Source organism: Babylonia areolata, chromosome 7 (genome assembly GCF_041734735.1).
Source record: "Babylonia areolata isolate BAREFJ2019XMU chromosome 7, ASM4173473v1, whole genome shotgun sequence".
Lineage (NCBI taxonomy): Eukaryota > Metazoa > Mollusca > Gastropoda > Neogastropoda > Buccinidae > Babylonia > Babylonia areolata.
Window position 1 is genome coordinate 13,994,700 of NC_134882.1, and position 14,928 is coordinate 14,009,627.

At 42.5% G+C, this 14,928-nt stretch overlaps 1 protein-coding gene across 1 annotated transcript; it reads left to right on the forward strand.

The window, feature by feature from the left end:
- Positions 1 to 5,131: 5,131 nt before the first annotated feature.
- LOC143283731 (uncharacterized) lies at positions 5,132 to 6,423 on the forward strand. Its single transcript, XM_076590012.1, has one exon. It carries the CDS (start codon positions 5,132 to 5,134, stop codon positions 6,128 to 6,130), a length of 999 nt encoding a protein of 332 aa, XP_076446127.1. The 3' UTR covers positions 6,131 to 6,423.
- Positions 6,424 to 14,928: the final 8,505 nt, after the last annotated feature.

A 14,928-nucleotide genomic window follows, 5' to 3' on the forward strand; every position in this document is an offset into this window, starting at 1 on the left:
ATGCATCGAAAGCGAGATGATGGGGGGAAGGGTTTAGGGGATGGGGGGTGGAGGTGGGAGGATAGAGAAGGGGCTAAGCAAAACAGGAAGGATCAGGTATGGAGTGTGTGTGTGTGAGAGAGAGAGAGAGAGAGAGAGAGAGAGAGAGAGAATGGGGGTAAAAAACATTGACCTGGATGCAGACTTAATTATATCGCAGTGGAAAGAAAAGGCGGAGTTGCTAGGAGTGAGGTGTTTGAATGAAAAGTGAGGGGGAGGGGGACTGGAGGGTTAAGGGTTGGTGGGGGTGCTACTGTAGACAGGCGAAAGGGAATTAAATCAGGGACCCAGAAGGGACACACACACACACAAATCGCGTGGATGTGGAAAGGAATCCACTTGTAAACAGTGCTGAAGAAGAGAGCTCTGCAATCTGACACAATACATTTTGCTTGGAATTGTTAGCATATGTTAGTTCGATAGCAGTTGAACGAGTTGAAAGTGTTGGTCTTTATCCTTAGCTTGTTTGGATATTGTTGTTGCGCGAGTTTGTTCATTTTGTTGTTTGTTTTTGCTTTTTTTTGTTTTCAGGGGTTTTTGGTGGTGGGGGGAGGGCATCGAGTTTACTTTACAACCGAATGTTTTTTGTTACTGTTGGTTTTGTTTGTTTTTTTAAAATAAACTTCGGTAAGATGCCTTAGTAATTCAATATATACTTTGTTGGTTTGAGTTGAACACACGTTTGTTGCTCAAAACGAATGTTTTCGTGTGCCGGCAGTGTCACCCCCACCAACCACACTGTCCCCCCTTATCTCTCTTTCCCTCCTCCGTCCAAAGTCCAGCAAACCTGTGCTCACCCGTCTCAGCTGTAAGAACACGTGTGGTTATGCGATGTCTGCCACAATCCCCGTGCTAAATCAGATGTCGGCGTGTTCGAAACATGCTTGTGTCGGCATGTCGGAGTATGTCTTCAAGTCGTCCCCCCCCCCCCCCCCTTGTGACAGTATATTTGACTTGTCACAAAATGTGTGTAGGAACAGGTTTTGAAGTGAGCGAATCAGATCAATCTGTTGAATTGGACGAATCGGGATTAAGCAGTGAATGTGTCAGTCATTCACATAGCGTCACATAGACATGCCAAGTTTGGTTACTCCAGTTCAACTAATTGGGGGAGCGAGTGTTGTTGCTTGCCTTAGTATGCACAGTATGTGGGAAATGATAAAACTGGTCAGCACAGCTAGTTCTAAGCTGTCTCCAGAAGAAATGAACACTGACACAGGATGACTGACTGATCGGTGATGTGAGGTGAAGGGAAATCCTTATGGGATGTGTGCTGCTTGTAGGACGTACTTTTGGTGTATGGTGAACTGTTTACTGAGTGCTGCTTTATGTGTGTGTTGCGCAGAGATGTTTGTGCCAGAATGCTCAGTGTGTGCTGTCTTGTATAGTGAAAGTAAACACTATAAAATCCACTCCATGTGGCCGTGATATTGGTATCAGGAGAGAGTGAGTGAGTGCATCAACTGATCGATCTATCATCCCTTCTCTGTTCCTCTCTCTTGGAATCGAACCACCCTTTCAGTTTTTACACGAACATTACTTGATGGTGAAGAACAATACATCTAAAGGTCATGATGTGTTCTAACACTTCGTCTAAATTACTTATTCGTTCATTCATTCATTCAAATTGCTTATTCACAAAACACAATACATCTTTATTCATCCATTTGGAAATTAAATTGTGCATCCACAGGCTCATCAATCACAATATATCAGCTCACTGCAAGGTCCAGCACACTCGCAACATGACAATGATTGGACGAAGATATATAATACATATATATATATATATATATATATATATATATATATATATAAAATAAATTAATAAACAAAAACAAACAACAAACATAAAGCTAAATACACTCAAGCAAGTAATACAGCACAGTGGGTACAATTCACACACACACACACTTTGTAAAATAACATGAATATTAAGAAACAATTTCAGAACACGAAATGCTCCTATAACATCATCATCAGTTGGGCTGTAATGTAACTGGGACATTAAAATAAAAGGTTCCTGAATGAAAAGCCTGTCACAAATTAGCCATTATAAATCATAAATCTCGTCCTGTACACATGATAGATAATTATGATACTGAACAAACAAGCAAAATATCAACATTGTAAAACTTGTGACTCGCAATAGACAGTTGCGATACTGAACAAACATACATCACTTTTTTTTTTAAATCAAGGTATAATGTCTGAAGCAAAATGACGTAAAACCATGCCCCAAAAATTCCTTACATTCCCCAACCACACCTACGACCAAACTTGGCACTAACTGTTCGTTTTATCCATTTCCAACGGGTTATAAAAACAAAATAACAATGTAATAATTAAAATTAAAAAAAAAACATATCTTCTGCACAAAATACATTCAAGACTATATTCAAAAGCATTGATGCAAAAATCATATCCCGTTGAAATGTTTGCAATATTAATACCTCGTTGTCAGGGTCGACTTGGACCCTTGCGTGTGCGCAGTTCAGTTAACGTCTAGACTTGCAGAATGAGAGTTTGTAAAAGAACGGAGCAAAGGAGACCGAAACAGACAGACAGAAAAACAAGGGGGGTAGGGGTGGAAGGATGGGTGGGGGTAGAACCCGAAAACAATGTGACGGGTACAAAACAGGAACTTTGCGGGGGGGAAAAAGAAAAAGAAAAAGAAAAAAAGTGTGGATTCCGTCTGAAACTAAAACATGCCTGTGGAATCTCAACAGGGAGAGAGATACTGTTCAGAGCCATCAATCTGCATTAATCTCTATGCCACAACCCTTCACCAAGCCATGACCTATGCTCTTGAAAAGACCCGAGTCGCCGACACCACCTTTGATCTTACCCAGAAACAGGTCGGTAATTACTTTCCCCCGGCAAAGGCTCCACGAAACCTAACGAGGGTTTTAATTAACCCTTTCAGTCTTTCAACCAGCTCCCGTTCAAGAAACAAAGTGACGTGGGGATCAATCAGCCTTCGTGCCTTGTATGTGACAGCGACTGGAAGCAGTCAGAGAGCCAGACAACGGGACACTGTGTCCGTTCATTGTTGTACAGGCACAGTGTGTTTAGAAGAAATGTTAAAAGTGAGGTACATACTAGAGAGTTTTAGAATTTGCGTGACGTATCCGATAGGGGACAGATACGTTACTTATCGCGCGCGTATCGCACATTCTCGCGAGATTTTCCCGTTACGTGCGGAGCCGATAGGTACGGGATTCCCTATCCGAGGCCTTTGAGACGTGCGCAGTTCCCTATCAGTTTGGAAGAAAAGAGTTTTGATTTTGAAGGTAAGTATCACTTTCTTTGTGTTTTTAAAGATGTTTTCTTACATTTGATTATATATTTCAAATCAAAGAAGCGTAAGCAAGTCATGTACCAGTCTACGAAAGACACCACCCATAAACGAATAGCAGCCCTCCAGTGGGCCAGTACGTATCAGCACAGACCAAGAAACGAGATTTGAGCTCCACGCTTCGAATCGATATTAAATGAGCTCAAGTAGTACTTTTAGACGACAAAGCAGTAAAACTGCAAGAGCTATGTTACTTGCGAACTGTTTTTTTTATCACCAGGTACTGCAAGACCTATAAAAATATGCATTATGCGTGTTTTATATCTGAAATGGGTAGCCGGTGACCTACATTCCAGGCCAGGCCCAGTTTGCGCCGTTGCAGACTGAAAGTTTTAGTCAGTAGGGGCAAACAGGGCATTAGGCCCCATGGGGCAATAGGCCCCACTACATTGAAAATAAGCTGAAAATAACCCAACTCAGTCAGACATGTTGGCAAATATGCTTTGAACCAATCAGAAAGGATTTCTCTTTGCAAAGGAAGTGGTTTTACAGCCAGTCATTGACTAGTTTGGTTTTTCCCTCCAACTTTGAATGTAAACAGATGCTGCTCACTGAGGAAGCCATCTTTAAACTTTTTCTCTGGCAGTGGGGTTGATAAATGAGTGACTGCTTCAATTCTAGTCTATTTACAGCTGCCAGAAGAGAACAACACACTTCTCAACATCCAAGGTGAGTACTCATGCAATTATTTTGTTTATATCATTCCCCTATTTTTTTTTTAAACATTTTTAGTGGTGAACAATTATCTTGGCCTGCGTTTGCACACAAAATGGCTGCTGATGTGCCGAGGATAAATTACATGCTTGAAAAATAAATAAATGCACCCAATTTCTTAGGGCTTGCTGTGTTACGCTAGTTTATTAATTGCTGTTTAACATCAGTCAGTGAATTACATTGTTCTGAAGGCAGATATTTTATACTTAAATTTTGATCTGGAGTGGGGCCTAATGCCCCACGTAGTTCATATTAGTTGTGTTATCTGCTTATTGTTGATACTAACAGGCTTGGAAAAATAACTGAATGCATCCGATTTGCTAGGACATATGCTTTTTCATGATAGTTTATTGAATATTATTTAACCTCAACAGATTGTTTTATGTACTGAAGGCAGATATTTTGAATAGGGGGCCTATTAAATTTTGTATGGGAGCTGGGGCTTAATGCCCCACTTAGTTCTGATGTCTTCTTTAATCAGATATGATGCTCATAGGCTCCTACTAATGAATATTTACACATAAAAGCCTATTCAATAATAGCTCTGGGTTTTAAATTTCTGTGGGCAGTGTGTAAATGTAATATAAAATTTGATTAAAAATGAAGAAAAGGTAGCCTACTGAAACTGAAAGCCTCACGAATGGTGGGTTTCAGATGGTGCGAACCTACGAGAAGAAGGAGTGTGGGAGGACCAACTATTCGCAGAGCCAGGCAATGCAAGATGCCTTCAACTGCGTAATGAAGAAAGAGATGTCTGCTACCCAGGCAGCCAAATATTTCAACGTCAACAAGAAATCATTGTTGCGGAGAGTACGAGGAGAAATTGCCGTTAATGCTCATGTTGGAAAAAGCACAGCTCTGCCACGTCAGCTTGAAGATGAAATTGTGGAATGCCTCAAGCTATCGGCCGAATGGGGTTGGGGCTTCAGCAGGAATGAGCTGAAAGACATTGTGCAGGAGTACTGCAACAAAACAGGAATGGAAACACCTTTCATTGCTGGCCGACCAGGCGAGGACTAGATGACAGGATTTCTTAGAAGACATCCAAACATTGTTCCCCGCAAAACGGAGCAACTTTCTTCTGCCAGAGCCAGAGCTGCAGATCCATACATAATCATGGCGTGGTTTGACCTCCTTGAAAAGGAACTGACAAAGGCAGGAGTTGCAACATTTCCAGAACAGATTTTCAATGTGGATGAGAGTGGCTTTGTCACTGACCCAAAATCGGACATTGTGTTGGCAGAAAAAGGAGCCAGAAGAGTCAACCAGGCGATTGGTGGAAGTGGCAGAGAGCAGGTCACGGTAAACTGTGCAGGATCAGCAGCTGGACTTGTGCTTCCACCCTATGTCATCTATAAAGGGAAAAATCTCTATCACGAATGGATGCAAGGTGGACCACAGGGCACACGGTACAACACCAGTGAGAATGGTTGGATGGAGGGGCCACTGTTTCTTGACTGGTTTCAGAACATTTTTCTGAAGTCAACGGAGCATTTGAGCAACAAGGCAAGAGTCTTGATCTGTGATGGTCACATGTCCCACCTCACTCTTGCTTTGATAAATGCTGCAAAGGAGAACAATGTTTTTATCCTTCGTCTCCCGGCCCACCTCACTCACCTTCTTCAACCCCTGGACAGAGCTGTCTTCCGACCTGTGAAGCAGGTTTGGCAGCTGTTGTTGCGTGACTACGCACGTACACACTGTGGGCCTGTGTCCAAAAAAGCATTTCCAGGTCTTTTGAACAAACTGTTTGCCAAATCTTTCAAATCTGAACAGTTGAAGGCTGGATTCAGGGCTTGTGGCATCTTTCCTTTGTCCAAAGAGGCCATTCCGGCAGCACATTTGGAGCCCACACCATTTGTCATGTCTGCTGCTCCATCAGTCAGCACGTCTGCTGCTCCATCGCCTACTGCAACGTCTACCACGGCATCTGCTGCTGCATCGATGTCTGCCACGGTGTCTGCATCCCCATCGCACACTGTGACGTCTGTTTCAGAGTCTACTGCCCGATCGCCCTAGGCAATGCTGGCCGTGATGTGTGCTGCTCAACCGCCTGCTGCAACATCGACCACTGCTCAAGCGACCCAACCATTCGAAATTTACACTGATGCGCAAGGATTTCTGCGTGCGAGGGGCTCCCCTACAGACACTCCATCGCCTCCTTGGATGCCTGCTGCTCGGTCGCCTGCTTCAACGTCTCCTGCTCCATTGTCTGCTTCAACGTCTCCTGCTCCATTGACTCCTGCTCCATTGTCTGCTTCAACGTCTCCTGCTCCGTCGCTTGCTTCAACGTCGCCTGCACAATCGCTTTCTCCTTCGTCTGCTCCAACGTCTGCTGCTGCATCTCCCGCTGTGACATCAGCCATCCCTACATCTTGGCCTATTAGGGATTATTTTCTTCACAAACTGACACCCAAGTTTGATGGCAGAAGAGGTGGAAGAGGCACCAGAGTGCAAAGATTTAGGCTTGGTGAAAGTTTGACAAGTGAAGAATCCACTGCGCGTCTGAACGAGGAGGAAGCAAGACGAGTGGCAAGCGTTGGTCGTGGTCGTAGTCGTGGCCGCGGTCGCGGTAGAGGGACAACCAGTGCAAGGTCAAGAAGCCCCCTGCAAGTGCCAGTCTCTAGTGGCGACTCCCAAGCTGAAGACGACACACCTTGCCATCATTGCCACAAGCCCGGGGGGGCTAACTGGATTTCTTGTGACTTGTGTGATGAGTGGTTCCACATGATGTGTGTTGGACTCGAGTGCTCGCCACAGGAAATGGAAGCAGAAGAGTGGTTTTGTGCTGCTTGCTCAGGCTAGGATGAACTAGCCTAACTTGCTATTTCTTTGTGTGTGCTTTTAGTTGACAGATCTAAGTCAAACAATATCCTTCTTTTCAGTAGGCCTATAGGCCTGGGCCTAAAGTAAAGTTAGGACTTAGGCCTAAGTTTAATTATTGCTTTAAAAAGTTAAATTTTCTTGAAATCTTTTCTGTTCAATTTTCATGATGAAGTTATGGACTTTGTTATTTGGTTTGTTCAATAAATCAGTGGTTATTATTGGTTAATTGGAATTTAAAATCCTTTTAAAAAAAAAGCTTAATACCCCGTTTCTTTGGTTCCTAATGCCCAGAAACCTGAGGAATAGGCCCTATGTTTAAAAATTGGTTTTAAAATGGAAAACAATGTTATTTTCAATAAAAATTTGCATTGAACCTTTTGCCATGTCTTTGTTTAAACCTTTACCTGGATGAATTTGGTATTCCTTCTATTTTAAGTACACAATTACTGAAAATATCAAAGTGGGGGGCTTAATGCCCTGTTTGCCCCTACAGGCGCTAGGAAAGACAACTTCTAAAACCACTATGCGATTTTATGTGAGTGTGTGTGTGTGTGGGTGTGTGTGCTAACTAGGTCTTCCGGAGTCTTATTTGATTCCCATCAATCATAATGCATTGTCTACAACGTCTCCTTTCCTCCCTCACCCCTTAACAATTTTGTTTATTTATTTATTTATTTGGTACAATTGCACTATGCGCATTAACCAATTGGGGAATGCGCCTTGTTGTTGTTGTTGTTGGGCAATACTTATTAATTGATTAAAACTGTTGCTTTTCAGTCAGGCATTTCTATCTCTCACTGACACAACTCGTTTTTCTAGTATTCTTGCATCGTAATTTTTTTTTCTTTTCTCGTTTCATTCCACAGATGGCAGACGAATCAGCGAAAAAGATCTCAAGATTGTACTTTTACCCCAGAATGGATATCATGCTTGTCATGGAAGTCCTACAGAGAAACCCCTACAAAAACGTCAACGGGGTCTACGCTGCAATTGCTGCAGAGCTGAGGAAAAGGTAGCTAATATGCCCTTGTTTTCTTTGACTATGATAAAACATTTATTAATCTAAGCTCTTTAAAGAAAGAAAGCACGAGTAATGAGTAGGCCTGTCACTATGAATTGTCTATATGATTTGTGTTTCAAAGTTCTTTTTGCCTCTTTTTTGTGTGTAACTGTTGTTTGAGTTGTCTGTAACTTACCTGGATCGTATGCGCATTGTAAATAAAAACTAATACTGTAACCTAATTTTCAGTGACCAGTTCCGTGACGTGCAGCCAAGGGCCCTGCAAGAAAGGACCGAAAGGCTTCTGAAGGCGTTCAGAAGCTCGCAAATGCAAAGCATGAAGAGGTAAGAGGGATCAGTCAACAGTTTTAAAATAAAATCCTGTCAGCAACAGCAAATTCATCAATCTGACTTCTTATGTTTTGACAACACTTTGAACTTGGCATGATTTTTTTTCGGCATTCAATGCTGCCTTCGTTTTCTTAGCTGGTTGGTTAGTTTGTGTTTGCTGCTGATGTATAGGTTTGCTGTTTTTCTATTTGTTCGTCTGTTAAGATCTACAAGATTTAAATTCCGACAATGATACATTATAAAGGTGTCAGAATTCTTTATGTGGGCAGGTCGGGATCAGAAAATTACGATGAGCGAGAGCGCCTTCTCCAAGAGCTCAGTGACTTGGAGAAGGAGTGGACGACCCGCAAAAGAGCCGCTACCCCGACTCCAACTGCCTCAGAGGTCAGGAAGAAGGCAGCTAAACTGCACGCCATGGGGAAGGCGATGCAGGAGAAATTAGCAACTCCACTGCGACCTTCCACCTCAACTGAACCTCGACGGTGGAGCACAGGAAAAACAAAACCTACAGGAAAAAGAAGCTGGCGAAGACAACCGTGATCAGGGCGCCACGTGCCGGCAATACAACAGGAAGTACTGGAGTTCTTTCCCTTGGTTGAAATACGTGAAACACCTACACGTGAAATCTAAACCCTGCTGTGCTTCACGCATCTAACACGTACGCATCGCGATGCGGATACGTGCCGTGCGATACGTGACGTAAATTCTAAAACTCTCTACTAAATTCTCCCCGTTCCCTATAACACAGTCATACCTAAAAATAAATAAATAAATAAATAAATAAAAATAAAAAGATGTGCAAGAATTGGACTCCAAACAATTGGCGAGTCTATGAGGCATTGCTGCAGAGACCAAGAAGAACTCACTCGAATAAGGAAGTCATAAACACGTTACAAAGAGTGTTTGGGTCCGTTACTAACCCAGAAGAGATGCTCCTGACGTTTTCTAGGCCGACTATATGCCGAGATATTGAAGACCGAGCGATACACAGACATGTCACAGTTACTGAACTTTCTGTCATGGTATACAGCCCACCCATCCTCTTCTAGTCTTGGAGCTGAGGAACGTTTTGGGGATTCCCGGACAACTGCGAGTTCGCGAGTTTAGAGAGTGAAAGTAATTACAGAACTGATGGCTACAAGAGGTGGGAAGACGGCCACAGGACACCAGCAGGGGCTCCAAACAGGGACTGAGGTCAAATCAAATCATGGTACTTGTAGCCTCGGCGACCACTAAGGCCAAGGGACTGAGGTCACTGATGATTTCATCTTGAGAATCGCAGATAAAGTGGTGGTACTCCAGTCAGAGAAGTTGCATCCTCCTCAAACTCAATGCTTCCAGTATGGCCAGCAGGGGCATCACAGGGCGAGGTGCACAAACCCACCAAATCCGAACAGGGCTGAGCAGAGGGAGGATGAAATGCGCCAAAAGGAGATCCAGAACGTTCAGAAAGGCCAGAGATGATAAAGGGAAGAACAGATTTGCGTGATTCATGATTCTGTGCTGTTCTTTAGTCAACATATTGTAAAAACAACTTGATGTGGTCCTGTTTTGGGTGTGAACAGAGTGTGAACTTCACCTACCCTACCCAACACCTTCCCTTGTATATACTACATATAGTGCCCTGCAGTGCTTACTGGGGTCACCAGACTACCTGCCTAACACAAGTGAGTTGTGGGCAATCATTAACTGATGGTCCTGCTTCAGTGGACCTGTTGTGCAGACAGGGTCACTTGGTAAATCAAATCAAATCAAATCAAATTATGGTGCTTAGAGTGTGCCTCGCCGACCACTAAGGCCATCTCAAGGCTATCGCCATGTTAACCTTCGCCAGAGCTTGTGGGTGAAAAATTACCCAGACTCTCATTTAAGTCATCATAACTCAGTCAATTTTCAATCTATCCACCTGAAATTCTATGACTTTGTTTATTATATATTTATGCATGTCCCCACCAAATATGAGCTGTTTATGTGTGTAAATAAAGAAGTAAATAAACAATAAAAATGCTATATAACCCTCGCCCGACACAGTGGGTGACCTGTCACCCATACTAATCAAAGAAGCAGTGGTATATTCTCACACGCCAGGGCTCGTGGGTGACTGGTCACCCATATCCTTTATACAGACTGCAGCCTTCGGCTACACACGCCGGGGCTTGTGGGTGACTGGTCACCCATGCTCTTCATGGAGCCTACATATTTTACTACACACGCCGGGGCTCGTGGGTGTCTAGTCACCCATGTGAAGTAAAGCGGCAGCTAGCCTACAGGAAGTTCTGGCATCATTCTGGTGCCAGATGCAGTTTTGGAGAACACATGGTGTCTGTCTCAAGGCAAGTATATGCTCAGTGTATTACTATTCTTCTTCGTTTTTTAATCTCATAAGGATGATGCTAGGTGGGTTTTTTTTTTTTGGTTTTTTAATTTTTTGTTTGTTTATATGTTTGTTTGTTTTTCTGATTTTTACCAAAAAGCCGAAGTAGTAGATTCCCAACCGGTTGTTACTTCGGCTTACTTTATCCATAGCCAACTGAGTATAGGCAGACACTTTATACCCTGAAAATTATCTCAGAATAGATTAGAAAAAAAAAAACCCTGTGTTTCTTGTGACACCAATAACCAAGCCTGGCTCCTGCAATGAACATATCTAGATTATAACCGGCAATGATGTGCGAATTGAGATGCGCAATATATATAGCACTAATTTTTGGTTCTATAGACATGCATTTGAAGTCAAGTGGCTAGGACGTCACTTTCGAATTCTGATGTACTACGTTCAAACCTGGTAAGGATTTTTTTTTTTTTTTTTTTAAATAGAGAACAATATTTGAATTTCAATAAGGAATTTGAGCGTATTATATTTTAATTCATTCTTTCTTTCTTTTCTTTTTTTTTTATTTCTTTTTTTTTAAATTTGAACAAAATGTTGACATCACAACTTGAAGTACATTTTATGACTTGATCCACATTGTTTTAAGAATTAGAGAAGAAATATTAGATCATTATCATGGTTTTAGGAATGATTCCATGCAGTTATCAAGTCTCTTATTGTTATGTATTTATTATTTCCATATTATTCAGGTTTGAGCATCATCATGGCAAGTCGTGACAGAGCGAATATCTTTGAAGCTCTGACACTGGCAAATGGAGACGATCATGGCATGGATGTAAGCCTACTTGGGAACGATCCTGAGAATATCTGCAATTGTAAGATTATCTTTATTTTTCCTTACACACACACACACACAGAGACATGTTGTGTGTGTGTTAAGATGACGTGCAAAATATGCATGCATGCAGGCCTATAAATAAACACGTTAAGCTTGCATAAACATTGTCAGTGTAAAAAAATATTTCTGCTTGTTCATGTTGTGACACAGTATGGCATTGTAACACTTTTTTCCTGTCTGTATGTAGGTCTGTACATACGCACATGTGTGTGTGTGTGTGTGTGTGTGTGTGTGTGTGTGTGTGTGTGTTTGCAGTGCATCTTGGAGCATCTAGTCAGCTTATACAGAATGAAACCTTTGACCATGAACTTGTCAGTGGTGATGACCTGACAGATGAAGAGGAGCCTGACATGATTACACTATTACGCTCTGGAGCAGGTTAGTACTCGCTTTCACTATATAATTATATTATTTTGTTATAAAATGTATTAAACATTTTATTTTATTATAAAATGTATTGATCATCACTGATACAAAGGAGGTTGTATGCATGTTTGTTACTTTGCTTGCCTGTCCATCCATCACAATATATTAGATCTGTTATTGTGTTTGTAGCTCACATACATGTGTTTGTGTGTGCGTGTGTGTGTATGTGTTTGTGTGTGTGTGTGTGTGTATCCTTTTTTATGTTGCAGTGCCGAATGCATTACATAATACTGCTATTCCACAGCATGATGAGGGTGAGGACTGTGATTTTGATCCTGCTGCTCTGTCGGACAACTCTGACTCAGAAGGTGAAGACTTCCCCTTCCTATCAGCTCAGGCTATAGCAACTCAACAAAGGGAAACATCTCAGCAGCAAAGATCTGATGATACTGCCGCAGTTCCAGGGACAAGTCATCAGTTCCGTTCTGATATTGGCCATGTTGAACGGGAATGCATTTTTCATGCAAAAGATGGTTCTCAGTGGAGCAGCGTGCCCCCCTTGGCAACAACTGGGTGTGCATCTACTCAGAATGTTTTCAGAGTACCTGCAAACCAGTTAGTTGGATGTAATGATGTAGTAGAACCTGTTGATGCATTTTTGTTGTTTTTGTCAAGCAGGAATATGAAAACAATGATCACCTACACAAACATTGAAGGGAAGCGAGAAAACCCAGGCAAATGGACCGATACAGATGAAGTGGAAATGAGAGCGTTTATTGGTTGTCTTCTGTTCCTAGGAGCAAGAAAACAGAACATGCAGTCAACGGAATTGCTTTTTGACTCACTCTATGGCGAAGGGCTAGTACGGTCCACAATCACTCGCAAGCGGTTCATGCAGCTTTTGACCCATCTCCGTTTTGATGACAAGGCCACAAGAAATGCTCGGCGTTCTAGAGATGTCTTTGCCCCATTCAGGGACTTTTGGGACGACTTCATGAAGTGCCTTCGTGAACGGTACATCCCTGGACCATTTGTTTGCATTGATGAGCAGCTGGTACCATTCCGCGGACGTTGCTCCTTTCTGCAATATCTTCCTTCAAAGCCAGACCGCTATGGTCTAAAGATATTCTGGGCTGTGGATGCAGAAACAAATTTTCCGCTGGTTGCAGAGCCATACTTGGGACGACCTCTTGGACAAGAAACACAGGTCAACCTCGGAAGAAACGTTGCCATCACGCTGTCAACGCCTTTTTTCAAAACAGGAAGAAATGTCACAACTGACAATTTCTTTACAGATAAAGAGCTGGCCAACACTTTGCTGAGCAATGGTCTGACTTTTGTTGGAACTGTCAGAGCAAACAAACGCTTCCTTCCAGATTCTTTCAGAGACAAAAAGGGGCAACCATTGCACGATTCTTCCTTTCTCTTTCAGGAAAAGGTAACTATGGTCAACTACCAGAGCAAAGTCAACAAGAATGTTGTCGTGATGAGCACGATGCACCACGATAAAGCCATTGACCCTCTTGCTTACAAGAAGAAACCTGACATCATCCGTTTCTACAATTCTACGAAGGGAGCTGTTGATGCACTTGACAAGATGGCGCATGCGTATACTGTCAAGAGGATCACCAAACGATGGCCCATGATAATGTTTTTCAATGTCATTGATCTCTGTACCATTGCTGCACGTGTAATCTGGATGAAGAAGTTCCCAGATGACAGTCTGGCCAAAAAGGACTCCAGACAACATTTCATCATTAGTATTGCAGAAGACCTTTGCCTGGGACAGATACAAAGACGACTGCAGGTCAGAAATTTGGCCAAACCATTGAGACTGACCATGGAACAGTTTCTGCAGCACATCCAACAGAAAGTTGCTGCACAGGAAGGCAGGACAGGGGGAAGAAGAAAGAGGCTAGCAGCAACATCGGTTTCAACAGCTGCATCGGGTGCAAAACGACCTACAGCAACTGCAAAGAAGTCCTCTGCATCTACTCCAAGAAAATCTGCTCCCAGTGAAACCCCAAAGACGCAAAAGAAGGCACAAGGTCGCTGCGGTTCATGCCACTGGAAGGAGGATCGCAAAACAACAGGTTCCTGCATTTCCTGCCGGATATGTCGAGATCATGGTGCACAGGTTTGCCTTGAATGCAGTTTGCTGCTCCAGACAGAGATTACCATCCTCCATCAACAACCTCGTGAGCAACACCCCCTACTCCCAGCAATCGTTGAGACAATGGATAACAACAAATACAGCTACAAAGAAATCAACAGTTTTAGCAGCTTCATACAGCTGAAGGTAGATGTTTATCTCAACTTTATACTGGTATTTATCTGCCTCACAAGAATGAAATAAGTTTCTAATGTTTTTACTTTGTTGATGTCGTTGCCCCCAAGACCTTCAGGAAAATGCTGTCCCTACAGAAATCTACAGACTGTTCAAGTTCAAATGTCTTCTTCTTTTGTGCATTTGGACAGTTTACAATCAAACTTCTGGGGTGGGGGGCGGGGGGGGGGGGGGGGGGGGGGGGATGGAGGGCGTGGAGAGGGGGGGGGGGGGGGCGGGGGTGTATGTGTTGATTTTTGTTTGCATGTGTGTGGGTTTTACTGTTCTTAAATGTACAAATGTACATGCTTTGTTTTCTTATTCATGATTTGATAAATATAATTATGGTTTGCTATTTGTACATGTTGAACAAATATTTTTTTTGGCCGGTCATGATCAGACCAATTTCATTCTGACTGAAAAGTACAGTCAAACTCAAAAACATATTCTACAATGAAGAATGTTACTAATTTGTGTCTTACTCCATTTGACTGTTTTCAACAAGTTGCTGATTTACAATTGTTTTGACAATCAGATGTCATTTGCTATGCATTTATGTTTCTTTGTGTATGCACATGTTTGTGTGTGTGTGTGTGTGTGTGTGTGTGTGTGTGTGTGCGTGTGTTTGTGTGTGTATGTGTGTTGTATTGTGTTGTGTATACTGCCGGATTTGCAAATAAATGTTTTGACCGTCATATGCCATTTGTTCCATATGTAT

Excerpts from the sequence above, each read along its gene's own strand:
- LOC143283731 (XM_076590012.1), top strand. The coding sequence starts at position 5,132 with ATGACAGGATTTCTTAGAAGACATCCAAACATTGTTCCCCGCAAAACG.